General features: G+C 53.5%; 4 protein-coding genes across 4 annotated transcripts; all 4 read right to left on the reverse strand.

Annotated features, from left to right (window-relative positions):
• LOC140247416 (hemoglobin subunit epsilon-like) lies at positions 1-1,561 on the reverse strand. Its single transcript, XM_072327087.1, is given in 4 exon segments — positions 1-137; positions 1,020-1,242; positions 1,351-1,507; positions 1,510-1,561. Coding segments are annotated over 4 exon segments (561 nt in total). The 3' UTR covers positions 1-8.
• A 3,048-nt stretch (positions 1,562-4,609) lies between these two features.
• LOC140247417 (hemoglobin subunit beta) lies at positions 4,610-6,373 on the reverse strand. Its single transcript, XM_072327088.1, has 3 exons — positions 5,999-6,373; positions 5,681-5,903; positions 4,610-4,848 (listed from the first exon to the last, which is right to left on the reverse strand). The coding sequence occupies exons 1-3, from the start codon at positions 6,088-6,090 to the stop codon at positions 4,720-4,722; spliced, it is 444 nt and encodes a 147-aa protein (XP_072183189.1). The 5' UTR covers positions 6,091-6,373; the 3' UTR covers positions 4,610-4,719.
• A 1,575-nt stretch (positions 6,374-7,948) lies between these two features.
• On the reverse strand, positions 7,949-9,196 carry LOC140254643 (hemoglobin subunit beta-like). Its single transcript, XM_072341420.1, has 3 exons — positions 9,016-9,196; positions 8,698-8,920; positions 7,949-8,157 (listed from the first exon to the last, which is right to left on the reverse strand). The coding sequence occupies exons 1-3, from the start codon at positions 9,105-9,107 to the stop codon at positions 8,029-8,031; spliced, it is 444 nt and encodes a 147-aa protein (XP_072197521.1). The 5' UTR covers positions 9,108-9,196; the 3' UTR covers positions 7,949-8,028.
• Positions 9,197-13,251: 4,055 nt separating this feature from the next.
• Positions 13,252-14,786, reverse strand: LOC140254648 (hemoglobin subunit rho-like). The gene is given in 4 exon segments (XM_072341430.1): positions 13,252-13,380; positions 14,245-14,467; positions 14,576-14,732; positions 14,735-14,786. Coding segments are annotated over 4 exon segments (561 nt in total).
• Between the last annotated feature and the right edge of the window lie 4,702 nt (positions 14,787-19,488).

The following is a 19,488-nucleotide window of genomic DNA, read 5'->3' on the forward strand; positions in this document are numbered from 1 at the left end:
GCTGCAGCTCAGTGGTACTTGCGGCCCAGAGCATGAGCCACGACATTGACCAGCTTCTGCCAGGCAAACTGGCAGGCAGGAGTGAAATCCCTGGCAAAGTGGGAGGCCAGGACGATGATCAGGATGTCCCCAAGGAGCTGCAGGAGAAATGGAGAACAGGCAGGGTTAGTGCTGCATAGATGGCCAGGGAGCATCCCCTCTTCCCACCCAGCACAGCCTCAGTGCCCACCCTTTGCATAGAAAGATCAGAGTTTGGGGGGAAAAAAAAAAGATGTCTGCTCCATCTTTACCAAAATAAAGGGGAAGTGGGTGGAGAAAAAACCTTGAGACTATTTTCCTCCATTCTTGGGATGCTGCTTTGGCCTGACACACACCTTGCAAAACACCGCTTGTAATTTACTTTAATTTTTTTGCTTTTTGGTAAATGGGAAATCTACACATTTTTAGTTACAGGTGTCAGAGGGAGAGGGGCTGTCCATTCTATCCCAGGTTGCCCAAAGAATCTGTGGGAGCCCCATCCCTGGAGGTGCCCAAGGCGGTAGATGGGGCCCTGGGCAGCCTGAGCTTTAGGGGACACCCAGCCCACAGCAGGGAGTGAGACTGGGAGGCTTGAAAGTCCCATCCAACCCAACCATTCTATGGCTCTATGAGCTTTGAGGTCCCTTCCAACCTGAGCCATTCTATGGTTCTATGACTCTACGATCCAAACAGGCAGCCCATGCTGGACAATCCAGAAACCTGCTCTGTCATTTCAGAACTGCTATTCTTCCCATAGAATTCAATAGGATGTATGACTTCCTTCAGTGCTCTGCTGAGCATCCCTCCACCTCTGCTTCCTCCAGCCCAGGCTGCACCTTTCTCTGATTTGCTTTCATTCCCCTCAACCCAAGTGCCTCCTTTAGCTTACAGTCTCACAATACTTTCTCCTTCCCATTGCTATGCTGACACACAAAAATTGAACCCCCTGATCCAATGCAAAGCACTGTGCAGGGAAAGGGCTCAGGCTGCCAACATCTCACCCTGAAGTTCTCGGGGTCCACATGCAACTTGTCGCAGTGCAGCTCCGACAGCCTGGCGTAGGTGTTCTTGATGTTGTCCAGGTTCTTCACGGCTTCCCCAAAGGAGCTCAGCACTTTCTTACCATGAGCACGTACTCTTGGGTTGCCCATGATGGCAGTGGGGCTGGAGAGGTTCCCAAAGGACGCAAAGAACCTCTGGGTCCAGGGGTAGACGATCAGCAGCCTGAGGAGAGACAGGGGACACAAGCACACACCATTAACACTCCCTCCTAAAACTGCAGTGGTTTCAGTATCCAGGGTGCAGCTGAGCCGACCCCAGGAGCAGACCTACCTGGCCAGTGCTTCGGCACCGCATTCCTCCACGTTGACTTTGCTCCAGATGCTGGTGATGAGCTGCTTCTCCTCGGCGGACCAGTGCACCATGGTGGCAGTGGGGTTGGCGTGTGGCTGTGGGAGCACTCAGAGCTTGGAGCTGAGCTGCAGACCCCAGGGGCTTTTATCCACAGCTGGCAGCTCCTCCCCACCCCACGCCGTGGGGTCATTGGCTGGGACGGGCTGGGGTTTGTGCTGGGGAGACAGGAGGGGGGAGGTCAGGGTGTGGCAGCAGTTAAGGGGCCTCCAGCCATCCCCACTCTGACCCTTCCCCCAGTGCTGCCCTACCAGACCTGGGCCCCTTTTCAGAGAAAGGGCTGCACATAGAATCATAGAATCATAGAATCATAAGATCATAGAATCATAGAATCATAGAATCATAGGATCATAGAATCATAGAATCATAGGATCATAGAATCATAGGATCATAGGATCATAGAATCATAGAATCATAGGATCACAGAATCATAGAATCATAGAATCATAGAATCATAGGATCACAGAATCATAGAATCATAGAATCATAGAATCATAGGATCACAGAATCATAGAATCATAGAATCATAGAATCATAGGATCATAGAATCATAGAATCATAGGATCATAGAATCATAGAATCATAGAATCACAGAATGATAGAATCATAGAATGATAGAATCATAGGATCATAGGATCATAGAATCATAGAATCATAGGATCATAGGATCATTGTAGAGTCATAGAATCATAGAATCATGGAATTGCTCAGGTTGGAAAAGACCTTAAATATCACTGAGTCCAACCACAATGCAGCCATCCTACCCTAACAGCCCTCCGCTCAGTCACATCCCTATGCAACACATCCAAACGGTCTTTAAGCACATCCAGGGATGGTGACTCAACCACCTCCTTGGGCAGCCCATTGCACTGCTTAACCACCCTTTCTGAACACAAGTGTATCCTCCTATACAAGCAAGAGCCAGCCTCCATTTGCAACACATGCATGGAGCATGCCCTGCGCCATGGCTCTCCCAGAGCTGCCCCATGACATATGCCAACATGCAGCCCAGGGCTGTTCCAGCAGCAGGCTCCATGACCGCTGAAATGGACTTTAACCTCTTTGTCACTTACCATGACAAAACATGACCTGGGCTATTTACTTTCTATTCTGGAGCCAGTGGAAGCTCACCCATCAGCTGTGAGGTGACAGGCCACGCACTGAGCTGCTGCACAGGGTTTGAACAGGGTCGCCCCTTTCACCCCAGCTCTGCTTACATTCACATGCATAAAGAACAGGAACTTTTTGCTTTGAACTCTGGAGTTGTCTCTGCAGCACCTGATGGGAGCTCAGAAAGCAGCAAAAGCTCAGATCAGGGGTGTCCATCAGGGATCCAGGGGTTTCCTTTTGGATCCTGCTCCAGCAAGGGGAGATTCAGGTTGGATACTGGAAAACATTTCTTCTTCCTGAGAGTGGTGATGCATTGGAACAAGGTGCCCGGGGAGGTGGTGGAGTCACCGTCCCTGGAGGTGCTCTGGAGCCACGGGGATGTGGCACTGAGGGATGTGGTCAGTGGGCATGGGGGGGGAGGTTGGGTTTGGGGATCTTGGAGGGCTTTTCCAGTCTGAATGATTCTATGATGAGCCACATCTCCCCCGAGTTCAGGAGCTGTTCAGACTCCATGCAAAGTGCTCTCCTGTGTCACACCTGAGAGCACAGCACTGGGGCACCTTCCTCAGGAGTGTTGTTCCTGCATGAGAGTGCTGAAGGCTAATTCTAAACAAACAGATCTACAGTTGCATGAAGTATCAGAAGAATAAATTATGAGCATCCTTAACCAGTGACATCCAAGAGGCACAGGGTCACGCTGAGGCAGCAGCAGGAGGGGAAGGTGCTCACATGGCTGCAGCAGAGCTGGAAAAGGGCTGAGCTCCTCCCCAGAGCCCTGGGCTTGCCTTCCTCCATAGAATCACTGAATCATTGAGACATTAAGGTTGGAAAAGATCATTAAGATTAAATCCAACTCCACTGAGCACCACCTCTTCGGTATCCTCCTGGCCTTGTACCAAGGAATGGGAGGAAAACCATTTAAATGAAAGGAAATTCTGACAGTACCTTCAGTGTTTTAACACCCTTTTCCCTTCTTGCCATACACAGTATTTTTCACCATGGAGTAGATTTGGGTCATGGATTAGAGTTGCCTGCATCTGCCTTTTGCTGGTGATACCTGGGCACGACTCTCACTGTGCCTGCCCAGACACCTGCAAGGAAGGCAGCACTTTTGTCTCAGCAAAAGGTGTCCTCCTCTGTCCTTGTGTAAGCACTTACAACAACACCCTCCTTCCACTGAGCAGAGTGCACGAGGAGGGGTTAAGGGGCCACGGGGGCTTTGATACCCAGCAGTGGGTCAGGGGAGGAGAGGGAGGTGCCCAGGAGCAGGGATGAAGCAGGGACAGGACATGGTGCCAGCTTGGTGGAGGTGCTGGTTGGTGTAGCTGTGGTCAGGTTGTGGTACAGACTTGGTGCCAGAGGTTCTTGCTGCATTCCTCGTTTCCCCCTAGAAAGCATCACGTCCTTCCAGCAGCAGCTGCCTTTGCTGCCCCGTGCTCGTCAAAATGGGATGAGTGGTTCTCCCCTGCCAAGAACAGCCCCCACCCGACAGAGCCCTGCTCTGTGCACATTTAAACACCTCTATAGTTTGCATGCAAATGACATCAATTGATTTTTAGTTCCAGAACATCATTAATGGTTACCACAATTGACGGGATTAACCCCCTCTCTTCCCCCACCCAGAGCTGCAGAATGGGCAGCGTGGGGCGAAGAAGTGCATAAACAAGGTCTGTGCAAGTCTTGATAGCAAAATGTTTATCTGCAGCCTGCCCCCACCCAGCTGGCTGCTGGGCTAGCATGAGTCAGCTCCTTTCAGGGAGGCTGCATGCCAGAAATGAGCCAAGGAGGATTAAAGCCTTCACTCTGTTGATTCTTTCTTAAATATATGACTCCTCCGTGTCAGTGAGAAAACTCTTTTCTACAGACATAGCCCCAGTGCAAACCTCCCAGTGCTGTGCCTGCCCAAACACAGGCCTGCAGGTTTGCTTTCCAGAGGCAGATCCCACAGAACCCCATAAAACCCCATTGAGCACAAAGCCCTCCATAGAGACAACCCTGCCCCACTTTGCTCCCGCAGCACCCACAGCCCCCAACCCAGCCCCAAGCTGCACAGGGACACACAGACAGCAGAGAGTGTCACTGAATGAGCTTTATTTGTCTGTCACAAGCTGTCAGCTCCGGAGCATTTCTGCAGGTGCATACAATGGCTGTAGGGTGCTCCGGGATCTTTCATGCTGGTGCTTAGTGGTACTTGCGAGCCAGGGCGTGAGCCACCACGCGGACCAGCTTCTGCCAAGCAGCCTGGCATTCAGGAGTGAAATCCTTGGCGAAGTGGGCGGCCAGGACAATGATGAGGATGTCACCCAGGAGCTGTGGGGATAGGAGGACCCTCTGTTAGCAATGCCCTGAAGCCAGCCAGCCTGCTTGCACCAACACCAGGGAAACATACCTAGCCTTAAAAATGACCCTATAAACTACAGCTCTTGTTAAGACAATACCTTGAACTCATTAATCCTTTTGTTCAGTCTAAACACCAAAATGCACAACATGCAAAACAAACCTGTCTGGGCTGGGCCGTTGGGCCCAAGGCTTTCCATCTCACCCACTCAGGCCATATTTCCTCCCTCTGCTATGACTGTGGGAAGAGTAGCCACGAGATCTCCAGAAATCCTCCATTTGGCTGCAGGTTGGAGCTCTGGGGAGCAGGCAGCACAGCTGAGCTCCTGCTGGCATGTGGGAACTCCACCACCTCCACCATTTCACTCCTTGGCTCTCAGCATCCAGCCACTGTCCCTTGCTCCTCATCCATCTGTCCTTTCTCCGTGCCAGGTTGCACTCTTGCTCCTTCCCTTTCCGCTTGGCTCAGACCATTTCCCACTCCAACAGTGGTTTTGCTTTTCTCTGCCCTCCATTTCTGCACTGCAGATACCTCCTCGCTTCCTTCCCTTCTCCTTCGTACCCTCACTGTCACCCACTCGTCAGCCCCTCCATCCATCCCCTTATTTCCTTTCTCAGGTTGGTGTGTGCAGGTGTCCCTTCCCTCCCTGTCTCTCCCACCTCCGACCCTGACCCCAGCCACCAAATTCCACTAACAGCACAGGGATATCTATGGGGAGCACCCCCATATTGACCCTGGGGGACATAGGGAGAATCTCCTCTTGGAGGTGCGTTGGGATGGGACCCAGCCAAGAGCACAGCTCACCCTGAAGTTCTCGGGGTCCACATGCAGCTTGTCACAGTGCAGCTCGGACAGTTGGGAGAAGGTGTTCTTGATGTTGTCCAGGTTCTTCACGGCATCCCCAAAGGAGGTGAGCACTTTCTTGCCATGGGCGCGGACCATGGGGTTGCCAGAGATGGCAGTGGCACTGGAAAGGTTCCCAAAGGACGCAAAGAACCTCTGGGTCCAGGGGTAGACAATCAGCAGCCTGTAGAGAGATGGGACACACAATCACACACCTTTAGTTGCAGCCATTTCCCTACCCAGAGAGCAGCTGAACCAATGCCCCAAAGCTGGACCTACCTGGCCAGGGCTTCACCCCCGCATTCGGCCACATTGACCTTGGCCCAGAGGCCGGTGATGAGCTGCTTCTCCTCAGCAGACCAGTGCACCATGGCGGCGGTTGGAGGGTAGCGTGTGGCTGTAGGTACGGAGGAGGTCTGGGCTCTTGCTCCCGCGGGGATCGCACGCTGGTGAGCGGCCGTCCGTGCCCCCACTTTTATCCGCTCCGCCGGGCCCCTCCTCTTCCCTGTGCACCCCGCAATTGGCTGCGGCTCAGGGGGGGCCCCCAGCCTTGGCACCCCAGGGGAGGGAACGCAGCATCAGGGTGGGGCACAGGGCAAGGTGCCCAGATCTGTGGCCAAAGCAGCACCCAGCCCCCCCCCGATTCCCAGCTCTGCAGCTCTATGCCGGAGTGCGCCATACGTCCCCATGCACGGTGTGGGTATGGCACACTGTGCCCACCCCAGTGCTGTGAGCGCAGCGCGTGCCAGCCTGGCTGCCCCTCATGCAGTTCCAGACCACAGCACTCTGCATTGCTGTAAGGCAGGAGACCACAACTTGGGTCTGTTGGGTCCTTCCTCACAGCACACCAGCTGCCTGCATGTGGTTTCTCTCTCTTCCTCTTCCTGAAGGGGCTGCCAGGCCCGTGCTCTCCTTGTTCTTTCCCATCAGCTATTGAACAGTTTGCTGACTTCAGGGTAGCACTAAGTGAGCTGCGGGCAGCAGGGAGCAGAGCTCCAGCCCCAAAGATCCTGCAGGCAGGGGGAAACAAGGCAGGCTCAGAACACAGAACACAGAGATCACCTGCATGGCATCAGTGCACAGATGACCTCGGAGAGGTGGGACACACTGAGTACACCAGGGACAGCCTCACTGGCAGCAGGAAGGCAGTGCCTGACCTGACCCGGTGACATGGAAGCATGTTGTGAGAGCTGCCTGGGGCTGCCAGGCTGCTGCCAGCAAGCAGGGGCTGGAACTGGGATGGAATTTATGGGGCCAGAACCTGACTGAACACGGAGCACCAGCTGGCCCAGGGGATGAGTGGCCGTGGAACAAGGCGCTGGTGTTGGCCATGGGTTGTGGCTGACATTTGTGCTCAAAGCTGCACCAGTTTTCCTCTGCACACTTGCTTCGGAAAGGGCTGGGTAGAAGGGCCATGCTGCAAAGAGCTGAGTTTGGTGCATGCCTGCGCTGCAGCTGTGCCTTCTGCCTTCTCCCTGATAACGGGGCAGGAGGGTGTGGGCAGGAATTCATCGTGCCAGCATCCAGAGGTGTCCCTGAGCTGCTCTGCAATCTGTGGGGATGCTGCGAGCCACATCTGGGCTAAAATGGGGGTGGGAGCCTGGAGAGCACCACGGCCCTCTGCACTGTGGGGACTTGAGGGAACTTTTGCTGCTGAGAAGTTAGATGTAGGGGCAGTGAGACCAAATGCTCTGTCCTTTCCGTATGTGGAATGATCATTCTTGGAACGTCTTTTTGCTATAATAGATTCCTGTGACTATTACATTCTGCCCTTAATAATTTGAGCATGGTAAGAATTTAAACAAGGGCAGAAAACCAGTACCATAGAATCATAGAATATCTTGAGTTGGAAAGGATCAAAAGGATCATGGAGTCCAACTCCTTTTCATGTTTCCTTCCATCAGAGACGTCACAAACAACACACTTTATCTCACTGCAGCTGCATGTTTATGTGCAAAGGTTTGTTCCCCTTGAAGTGCAGAAGGTCACAACATTAAACGCAGTGATGTTGCTGATGCCTCAATGTAGAACCAGAGTGTTCCTATCTGTATTCTGGGGTATGTTTACTTGGTCAGGTCTTGAATGCTCCCCGTGTTCTCCATCTCACCTGCAGGAACTCAAGGAAACAAAACGTGTCCTGCAGCACAGTGTCTGTGAGCACCTCATTCCATTCCCAGCCCCCAGGGCAGCCCCCACCCTGACCCCACAGAGAAGCAGAGACTCCATCCTGACTGCAGCAGTGTTTATTTGGCAGTTACAGCCCAGCAGACCCGCAGGACGCTGAGAGCATCTCCACGTGGCTGCGGGGCTCAGTGGTACTCGTGGGCCAACGCGTGGGCCACCACACGCACCATCTTCTGCCAGGCAGCCTGGCTGGCAGAAGTGAAGTCCTTGCTGAAGTGGGAGGCCAGGACAACGATCAGGATGTCCCCCAGGAGCTGGCAAAGGAGGAAGAAGAGAAGCCATCAGCCAATGCTGTCCCCACCTCCTTCATACCATGCAGCCATCCCAGGGCAGTGACGGATATCCATCACAGAGCAAAGATCTGCTGCAGCCCGTGCCCTGCTCCTGCATCTCTGGCACTCACTGGGATGTTGGAACATGCTGTACCCCCCTCCCCAAAGACCTTCCCTACTCCGGCCGTGCCAGTGACCCCTCTCAGCTCTGGCTGTGTTTATTCTCTCCCTTCGTTTCCCCACTACCCTGGCTCTCCTTTGACTCAGATCCCTTCATTCTGTTGAAAAGGCTGTGTCTATTTTCTGTCCTGGATTAACCATTCCCTCGTGTCCAAGCTCATCTCCTCCCCTCCAATCCAGTCTTTGTTTCTTCTCTTCTTCCCTTGCTGCTCCAGCCTGGTGTTGTATCTCTCCATTCACTCTGCAGACTGCATGTAAATCACTCCACATTTTGTGACCATCCACTCCACCTCTCGCACACCTCGGTCCTATAACTCCTGCCTATACTCCCCAGAGGCTCACCCTGAAGTTCTCAGGGTCCACGTGCAGCTTGTCACAGTGCAGTTTGCTCAGCTGGGCAAAGCTCTTCTTGATGTTGTCCAGGTTCTTCACAGCCTCCCCAAAGGAGGTGAGCACTTTCTTGCCGTGGGCGCGGACCATGGGGTTGCCAAGGATGGCGGTGGGGCTGGAAAGGTTCCCAAAGGACGCAAAGAACCTCTGGGTCCAGGGGTAGACGATCAGCAGCCTGTAGAGAGATGGGACACGCAAGCACACACCTTTAGTTGCAGCCATTTCCCTACCCAGAGAGCAGTTGAACCAATGCCCAAAACCTGGACCTACCTGGCCAGGGCTTCACCCCCGCATTCGGCCACATTGACCTTGGCCCAGAGGCTGGTGATGAGCTGCTTCTCCTCAGCAGACCAGTGCACCATGGCGGCGGTTGGAGGGCTTGCTTTGGGCTTCCCTGAACAATGAGTAGGAAGTGGGGCCAAAGCCTACTCATGGATTTTTATACACCGGTAACAGCTTGCCCTAATCTCAGTTGACATTGCCATTGGTCGTGACTGGGGAGGGAGTTGAGCTGCAGAAGGAAAGATAGCAAATTTGGATGCTGTCCAAGGGGAAGAGGGGCCCATTCCCCCTCTGCCTTCGAAGGGACCAGCTTCATCTCATACCCCTGCTCTCACAGCCGCTGCCCCGAGTGTAGCCCCGAGTGTAGGTGGAGCTGCCTGCATGGCCTCGCCATGGTCATAGGTTTACAGTGTCACTGCCAGTGGTTGGGGACTGAATTTGTGGAGGAGACCCAGTGAGACAGGCAGTGATGTCAAGGAGCTCACAGCGTCTGCCTTGTCTTTGTTTTCAGACTCTTGTTGGTACATCGATGTCTGCACTCCTGGGAATCCATTGTGAATCCAGCCATCATCAGCCCCAAACTGAAGGATCAGAGGCTTTCTGGGAAATGAGAGCTCAATACTTATCCCAAATGTAGACCTCATGCCTTGAATGCAAGATTCTCCTTTCTTGCCAGTACTCATAAAGAGTTTCACAGCTGTTGTCCCTTGCTATCGTCCATAGTTTTTGCCCACAGTAGTTCTCCGTAGTTGTTCTTTGTGTTGACCACAGTGGTTCTCCATAGTGGTCCATAGTGGCTCTCCATAGTCATCCATAGTAGTTCTCCATGGATATTGTCCATAGTTGTTGTCCGTTGATTCAAAGTGTTTCCTACTATCAGGAGAGTCTGTCAAAAAATGGGAAAAGCTCTTTCCAGTGTCACTTTATAATGATGCTCCATGGGATGTGCTTTGCACTCAGTTATGCAAGTATATGGCAGTGAGGAGCTGAGCCCTGCCCATTGAATTCAGCTGCAGTCGGTCACCTGGCCACAAACTCCACTGTTTTACCAATGGCAGTTCTGGTTATGCTCTACGTGTGTGCACTTTGTTCCTTTGTGTACTTTCTCGTACAGACGTGAAATGAGGAGCTTGTAATGACAACAAATTGCAAGTTGCAAGTTGTGGATTTGTTGTTAACGGGGTGGGATGGTGAATTGGTGGCTGCTGTCCTGCGGTGCCTCTACACCAGAACAGCTCAGGTGCTTCATCCCACAAGGGCAGATCCAGACTCCCAAGCCAGGTGTAAGATGAGGTGCTAAACCAAGAGTTGAAGAAGCAGCTCTTTGGGATTGCTGACCTTCGCCTGATTTCTCTTTTGCTCCTGAGCAGAACCAGAGGCTGCATGTCCCCTCTTACAGCAGATGGGCACTGGTCAACAGTGAGCTCACAGTGAGGTGGGTTCAGACTGGAAGGTGTCTGCAAGACTGGCAAGAAGCATTCACTCTTTCTGCCAAACAGTGAGATGAGATGACTGAGGGATGCTCAGCAGAAAGCAAAGAACAGCTCAGATGGTCCCAGTCCTGCACTCTGCTTTGCAGGTCTTCTTCAGGGATGACTCCATCTCATGCACCTCTCTAAGCCAGAACTCATTTGCACCCACATGGGACAGACTCACTTCACCCACTACCTTTCTCCAGCATCCTTCCATCCTGCTGTCTCCTTTGGTCTGACTGGAGGAGCTCCATGCGCGGCTCTTCGCCTCCTGGCCATGCCAATCCCATGGACAGGACCCTTCATACTTTCAGGGCCACCGAGTCCAACTGCCCTGCAGTGCACAGGGACATCACAGGTAGATCCGTTTGCCCAGGGCCTGATCCAGCCTCACCTGCAAAGTCTCCAGCGATGGAGCATCCCCCACATCTCTGGGCAGCCCATTCAGTGCCTCACCACCCTCACTGGAACAGACTTTTTCCTTCCATCCAACCTGAATCTCCCCTCTTGGAGCTTGAAGCCATTTCCCCCAGTTCTGTCACCACAGACCCTGCTCAAGAGTCTGTCCCCTTCTTTCCTGTTGCTCCCTTTTAGATACTGACAGGTTGCTCCCAGCTCACCTCGCAGCCTTCCCTTCTCTTCTCCATTTGCACAGCCCAGCCTGTCCTCATAGGAGAGCTGGTCCATGCCTGGGATCATTGCTGTGACCCTCCTCTGGATGCTCTCCAGCAGCTCCATGTCTCTCCTGCACTGAGGACTCCACATCTGGACGCAGTGCTCCAGGTGAGGCCTCGCAGCACACAGCAGAGGGGTACAGTTGGCTGTCTGGGCTGTAAGGGCACAGTGCTGGCTCATGTACAGCTTCCATCGACCAGAACCCCAAGGTCTCTCAGCAGGGCTGCTCTCAATCCTTACATCCCCCAGCTTGTATTGGTTGCGAGGGTTGCCTCAGCCCAGGTGCAGACCTTGCTCTTGGCTTTGTTGAACCCCATCAGGTTCACCTGACCCCACTGCTCCACTTGACTGGGTCCCTCTGGATGGCATCCCATCCCTCTGCTGTGCCACCACACCCCACAGCTCGGGGTCATCAGCAAACTGCAATCAGCCACCCGACCCCACTGTTGACATCACTAATGAAGATGCTGAAGATATTATGGATAAATCATCCTCCTGGAAGCAAAAAGCAGCTCTGAGACCTGACAAAAGAAGCAGTGTTTGTTGGTCACTCTGATTGCAGCAAGCAGCACGCTGTGCCAAGCTTTGCTTATCAGCAGGAGTGGCAGATGTACAGCCTCTGGACTATAGCCAGTCACCCTTCTGTCTCCTGCAGAACATGCAGTGGCTTAAGTTGAAAGCTGGTCCGTCCTGGCAGTGTCTGCTCCCAGTTGGTTTCTGTGGTGGTCTAAGTGAGGAGCTTATAAACAGGAGGAGAACGGCTGTTTGTGAGGGTGGGCAGTGATAGGACAAGGGGGAATGGTTTGAAACTGAGACAGGGGAGGTTTAGGTTGGATCTTAGGAGGAAGTTTTTCCCCCAGAGGGTGGTGATGCACTGGAACAGGTTGCCCAAGGAGGCTGTGGATGCCCCATCCCTGCAGGCATTCAAGGCCAGGCTGGATGTGGCTCTGGGCAGCCTGGGCTGCTGGTTGGTGACCCTGCACACAGCAGGGGGTTGGAGCTGGATGAGCACTGTGATCAACCAGGCCGTTCTATGGTTCTATGGTTCTATGAGAGCAGACTTCAGGCTGCTTGGGGAACTAGTTGGCAAGGCCCCCTGGGATACTATTTATGAAGGCACTGGGGTCCATTAGTCCAACCACAATTAGTGCAACCCAGGCCATTCTATGATTCTGTGATTCTATGATATAATGCTAAAAAGCCACTTGCTGCTGGGCAGGAGGGTGTTGTGTTGTAGGAAAGCTGTTCTGGTTTCTGTTGCCTTTTTGTTTTTCCGCCCGTCCTATCACACAGGATGGATGTGAAGCCCACAGGGGTCACAAGTGCAAATCCCTGCTTTATCTGCAGGAAGGCAGAAAGCATCTTCCTAAATCACACGAAACAGGGGCTTCATCACTCTGAGACAGACATATCTTTCCCTGTTGTTTTTTAACTTACTCCTGAATAAGACTGATGTGCTTAGACAGAACCCTTCCATTACAGTGAAAAATCACTGTCCATTAAGCCAATCTGAGTTAAAAATGGTGTGATCCTACGTAAAAACTGCCCTCGGTCTCTCCTCTCCAGACATCTACATCTTGGAGGGAGCATCTTCTGCTCAGAATGCCCAGGGCTCCTGGGAAGAGCACTTTCATCTGATACAGAAAAGGTTTTCTATCACCTCCTTGAGGATACGTTTTTAGTCTAAGCTGCCTTGAGGGAACCTCTCCAAATCTACCCCCTTGCACACACCACAGGCCGAGAAGGGTCCGTCCCTGCAGCTCTGCCTTCGGTGCAGAACAGGTCAGAAATATTCCCTGGTGATTTCTGCAGACTGACGGCACTGCTTGGTGGGCTGGGATGTGCCAAGTGCTGGATGAGGGACCCCTGTCCCCAGATGTCCCCTGATATCCCCTGATGTCCCCCCCTATTGGCAAACCTGACTGCCTTTCTGAACCGTGACCCTCCCCACAGCCCTGAGCCCTCTTTCCCCCCTGGTGCCCTTTGCTCCCACCCTCCCCACACCAGGAGCACACCAAGCAGTTCAGGCAATGTGTTTGTTTTATTGACTTTCACAGCTGTGTCCTGCTCTGGGAGCTCAGTGGTACTTGTAGGCCAGGGCATGGGCCACCACGCTGACCAGCTTCTGCCAGACAGCCTGGCAGGTCGGGGTGAAGTCCTTGGAGAAGTGAGCGGCCAGCACGATGATGAGGATGTTCCCCAGGAGCTGCAGGGAGAAGGGAAGCAATGGGGTCAGCACAGTGTGGAGCACACACACACACACACACACACACACACACACCCTGCACAGCACACAGGAGCTGCAGCTGAACCCCACTGCTCTGAGGGGTTCAGAGATGCTGTTTCTGCAGGAAAATGTGATGTGCTCACCACAGACACCAAGATCCACCTGCTCCATCCTTGCACTCTCACACCTGCTTTCTCCAGCCTCTACACTGCATTCCCAAAATGTTTCTGAGGTGGGGCTCAAGTCAGTGCCATGTCTGCCTGCTGCATCCCCACAGCAGGGGCAGGAATGGAAGCCAATGGCCTCATCCAGCCCCCACAGCCACAACACCCCCCCCAGCACCCCCCTCTCCTTTGCTCCCCTCCTGCTTCCTTCCTTCATCTGCTAGCCTTGCTCCACACCCAGACCTCTGTCTCTAATCCCAGTCTGCTGATCTCTCCCCATCAGCACGCAGCCCCCGATGATCCCACATTGGTTTTTCCCTCTCCTCCCATATACGTCATCCCCGAGGGCATGGTGTGCCAAGGAGAAACTGCACATGGCCCTCGTCCCTTTGACCCTCAGCCCCACTCAGCCTCCCTCCCTCCTGTTCATCTCCATCTTCCAGGCACTCAGAGCATCTCCCTCCATCTGTCCCCAGAACTGTAACAACCTGGAGCCCCTTCCTTCAAATAACCAGATCTACAGCCTTCCCTCTCCCTCTTAAGGATGCACTATTCCATCCAAACCAGCCCCTTTCTCTTCAATACCTAAAATAGCTGCTACTTAAGTTCCCCCAGCACTCCCCAGGCCATGAACTGCCCCACAGGATGGAGGGACAGACAGGCAACCTCAGCATCTCACCTTGAAGTTCTCGGGGTCCACGTGCAGCTTCTCGCAGTGCAGCTCCGACAGCTTGGCGTAGGTGTTCTTGATGTTGTCCAGGTTCTTCACGGCTTCCCCAAAGGAGCTCAGCACTTTCTTGCCATGAGCACGGACCTTGGGGTTACCAATGATGGCAGTGGGGCTGGAGAGGTTCCCGAAGTTATCAAAGAACCTCTGGGTCCAGGGGTAGACGATCAACAGCCTGCGGAGAGACGGGGGACACAAGCACACACCATTAACTCTCCCTCCTAAAACTGCAGTGGTTTCAGTATCCAGGGTGCAGCTGAGCCGACCCCAGGAGCAGACCTACCTGGCCAGCGCTTCAGCACCGCATTCCTCCACGTTGACTTTGCTCCAGATGCTGGTGATGAGCTGCTTCTCCTCGGCGGACCAGTGCACCATGGTGGCGGTGGGGTTGGCGTGTGGCTGTGGGAGCACTCAGAGCTTGGAGCTGAGCTGCAGACCCCAGGGGCTTTTATCCACAGCTGGCAGCTCCTCCCCACCCCACGCCGTGGGGTCATTGGCTGGGACGGGCTGGGGTCCATGCAAGGGGGGGGACTGTCCATGGGGTGGTCAGTGTGCACAAGGTGTGGTCTTCCATGAAAAGACAGTGACCAGCTTAACAGGCGGCTCCGGACACAGCAGCCCTTATCTCACTGTCCTCACTGCAGCCCTGCACCCCTACAGAAGGCACCGAGCCCCCCTCTGCGTGATGCATTCCAATGGCTTCACGCCTGCAGTGCCCAAATGTTGGCTCCTCTGCAGCACTCACAGGCTCCCTAAACCTGGGGGTTTCTCAGACAGGTGGCAATGAGCCTTGGAACTTCCCTCATCCTTCTGCCCAGAGCAGCTGCCTGGGGATGCTGAGGGCTCGTCCCTGGCTGCAGCTGTGCAACTCTGGATCATAGAGTTATTTGAGTTGGAAGGGACCTTTAAAGCCATCTGGTAGGGCTCTCACACAATGAATAGGGACAGCCACAGCTCCATCAGGTACTCAGCCCCATCCAGACCGACCTTGGCTGTCTCCAGGGTCGGGACATCCACCACTTCTCTGGGCAACCTGTGCCAGTGCTTCACCACCCTCATATTTTCCTTACGTTTAGTCTAAATCTCCCTTGTGCTCTCACTTCTGGGAAGTAAAAGGCCTTGCATAAAGACAGCAGGATCAATCACTCTGCAACCAGACCAGTCATGTCCAGGTTCAGAGCCTGACCGAAAGCTTGGCTGAGTCTCACTGGGTTTTTGCTATTCCTGGGCTGAAGGACACAGGCAAAATGGTGCCCCTGTGCATGGACACACAAGGCCAGGCTGTGGGGGGCATGCAGAACCCCAGCAGGACTGTGAGGTTTGGTTCTTTCCAGAGGCAGACTAGGAGGCTTCATCTGCTGGGGATGTGGTTAGTGGGCACGGTGGTGATGGGCTGTTGGTTGGATTTGGTCTGTTCCAGCCTTTATGATACTATTGCAGGGTAGTTGAGCTAGATGAGCTCTAAGGGCCCCTTCCAACTCAAAAGAATCCATCGCTGTATGAATGGGCATGATAGTGATGGATTGATGTTTGGACCTGATGATCCTTTCCAGCCTTTAGGGTTCTATGGTTCGATGATTCCATGATCTCTGACCTGCACCACTTACAGATCAACACTGGTCCACTGACCCCCACGGAGTGACACTGAGCAGTGGCACAAACACAGCACTCTGAGCTCCTGATCCAGTTGTGGGTGCCCTCATTCAGTGCAGGGGAATTGGACCAGGAGGTTTTTAAATGTCCTTTCCAACTGAAACCATTCTACGATTCGTGGGCAGTGTGATTCATTTGGGATCACGGATGGGTGCCATCACGCTACAGATTCTTGCTGCAGCACCCAAGGAGAAACTCTTACTTTGAATTATCTATTTATTTAATTATGTATTTATTTAGCTGAAATTTGTCAGTCCCATGCATGGCCCATGGGCCCCTTCCAGCAACAAGGTGGACCGTAGTGCTCTGATAATGCAGTGCAGGGCAAGGGCTGCTCAGCACAGATAAGTGTATCACACAGGTGGCCGGAGCCTGCTGCAGTTCTCACCTAAAGAGCAAACACAGCCACACGCCCACGGCTCCTGAGGAGATCTGAAGGCTTCAGAAGCTCTTCAGTTTTAACTAAGACTCACAGAATCAAATCGAATGTGTGCAACCCTAAATGGCACACGGACATTCCCATCATGTGTCGGAGCACAGCACTGAGCAGAGCTGGCCAGCTGCATGCACAGCTGGGGGGGACAATGAACAGCCCGGAGTGCCCCTCTCACGTATTGCTTGGTTATTACTTCTCATCCTGCAGTCTGCTTTGCCTGGCAGACCCACACAAAGCATAAAATCCAAGCTACATCTGGGTTTATTATTAGCAATGCATTTGCCTCAGCTGTGATGGGAGTCTCATTTTCAGCTCGGTGAAGCTGAACTTTCAATAAAAAAAGATAATGATGTTTTTCTTCAGTGTGTGAGCCTGCAGCATGACGGAGCTCGGGGAGGGGTGGCTGGGACAAGCAGTGAGCATCAGACACAGCTCAGAGGAGAGCTCTGCAGCTTCACTCTTAATGAGGATCTGCGGTCAATAAACGCTGACTTTATGGGCCCCATGGCAAAGCAAGCAGAGAGGAGAGAAACCCCAGACCCCTGTCCCACAGATCTGCTCTCATGGGTGCACTGTGGAGCAGGGTCACATCTCCATGAGATGGATAACGGTGGTCCTGAGAGACATGGGAGGGAGGAAGCAGAGGAAATGGGGCTCTTCACTGTACCATGACAGGCTCACATAGTGCAGAGCTGACCTATCCTTGCCATGCTGCTGATGCACAACTGCTCCAGGGGCAACAGCAGCCACCAGGCTACTGCCCAGATGGACCCCAAAATGGGATCCAGAGCATAGCCTTACAGAACAGCCACAGAGCCAAAGGGACAGGCAGAGCTTTTCCTCTGGGCCCCCTTAGGACAAACTTAATGACCCATTTAGGAAAATGAGAGCAGCAACCAGCTGGCCTGAATCGCCATAACTGACACACCTTGCCATGCCTGAACACAAACACCAAGGATTTATGAGGAGTTTCTTCCTTAGGTTTCCTCTTTAGGAGGGAAGAGGAAGCAGAAAAGACCCCAGCAGATGTATGGGCATAGCAAAGTGCAGTCAGAGCAGATTGTGGTTTTGCAGCAGGCTCAGGGCTCCATGTTATTGCTGCAAGGAGAGACACCTAACTGAGCCCTGCCTCATCGCCCTCAGCTTAAAGGCAGTTCAAATGGCTTCCATGCAACAGCAATAAACTGAGGGGGAATATAACTGAGGGTTCCATGAGCACTGCTCAGCCCCCACAGCACCTGGTGGTACACAGCACTGGGTCTGTACAGACAGAGGTCAGCGTGCCAGCCCTGCAGCCTGGATGCTGCTGCGGGACCTCAGCCTGTTCATTCCATCTGCACAGGCCAGGAAAGCAAAGGACTGGTTCCAGCAGTGAAATTGATGGGGGCCAGGGGCTCACTCCTAACCTGGACACCTCAGTTTGGGATGCAGGCTTAACCCTTCATGCATGTTAGCTCTGATTCAAGAGGCACAGAGCAGCCCTGGCTGTGCTCGGGTCATTATTCATGTGATTCATTGTCAAGCACTCAGAGCCTGAGCTTCATGCCATATGAGTTGCTTACAGTGCAAATGTCAGCACTGGAGCTGCCTTCCAGCCTTGTGCTGTGCTGATTTAGTATCACAGGAAATCCTAAGTGTCAGAAATGCTGGTCCCAGAGTGCAGTTTGGGGCTGTTCACAACAGAAATGCACAGAAATGCTCAGAGGACCTCCAGGCACTGCAGCAAAGGGCCCTGGCCCCATTCACTTATCCCTCTCCCCATATCCTTGTAAAGGAATTCTCCATGCTCTGTTCAGAGGGGATGTGAGGCACGAGGTCAGGTGTGAGACCCAGGATATTCAGACAGGAGTGCATGATTTAATTACACAGCTGCTGGGTTATCCCTCAGCACAAGAAGAAACCAGAAATGGGCCAAAGCAGCTCAGCATGGATGAGGAGGTGTCCCAAGGCAGGACCATTTGAGGTAAGGTTTTTCCTGCCTGTAACTGAGCTGATGATTTGCTCTCACCCCTGCTCCTCACCCAGGAGCCCAGGATCATTGCCAGGGTGTCACAGAATCATAGAATCTGGGCTGAAAAGGACCACAGTGCTCATCCAGCTCCAACCCCCTGCTGTGTGCAGGGTCACCAACCAGCAGCCCAGGCTGCCCAGAGCCACATCCAGCCTGGCCTTGAATGCCTGCAGGGATGGGGCATCCACAGCCTCCTTGGGCAACCTGTTCCAGTGCGTCACCACCCTCTAAGTAACAAACGTCCTGCGTCCATCTACTCAGCATGAGAACACAGACCCATAGCCGAGAGAGCCAGCTCCTGTTCTCCCACCAGAGCCCCTGCCTTGGGCTGGGGGAAAACAGAGCCCTGGGAACACCAGGATGGGACATACTGGGCCATATTGCAATGGACTCCTGGAGCAGCCTCAGCCCTTCCAGCTGTGCAGGGAGCAGCGTCCCCACAGCACAACACCCCCTATCAGCTGCCTCACAGCCCGCTGCCCTCTGCCCCCCTATCGCCCCCCGGCAGCCCCACGCCCTGCCAGCCCCACACCAGATAGTTCCTCACCACCCTGACTGCAGCCCGAGATAAATCCAGCACCAGACTGCGCCCACCCACTGCTGCCTGCTTGTTCCCCTTGAGGTTAGCAGAAGTGGGCTGGGGTCCGGGCACGCCTCCACCCAGCAGCTGCTGTGGATTCTTGGGGTCACATTTCTGTGCAGCCTCTATAGGAAAACTGAGTTTTCCCCCTGTCGTTTTCCTTAGGGAGGAGTGAGGTGCTGCAGGGGAGGATTTCAGGGTCTTCTTCACTATTGCCCCGAAGGCTGACAGTGGTGCCAAGTTAACACAGCACAGCTGGTGGGGCAGGAGGGAGATGAGCCCCCCCTCTGCTCCTCCATCAGTGTGGGGTTCCTAAAGGTGTTCCCAGGGGGTTCTTTGCAGGAGGTAAGCGTGGGAGAAGGGAGGGGGAAGAAGCAGACCCACAGAGAAGGCTCCTTCTGGGACTGCAGTGCCACAGGCTGTGAACTGTAGTGCTCTGACCAGGAGGGCAGCGGTGCAAAAATGTCTTCAAGCATTATGAGATGTTAAGTTCTATGCATTACGTTATATCCTATA

This window comes from Excalfactoria chinensis, chromosome 1 (assembly GCF_039878825.1).
Source record: "Excalfactoria chinensis isolate bCotChi1 chromosome 1, bCotChi1.hap2, whole genome shotgun sequence".
In the NCBI taxonomy this organism is placed as follows: Eukaryota; Metazoa; Chordata; class Aves; order Galliformes; family Phasianidae; genus Excalfactoria; species Excalfactoria chinensis.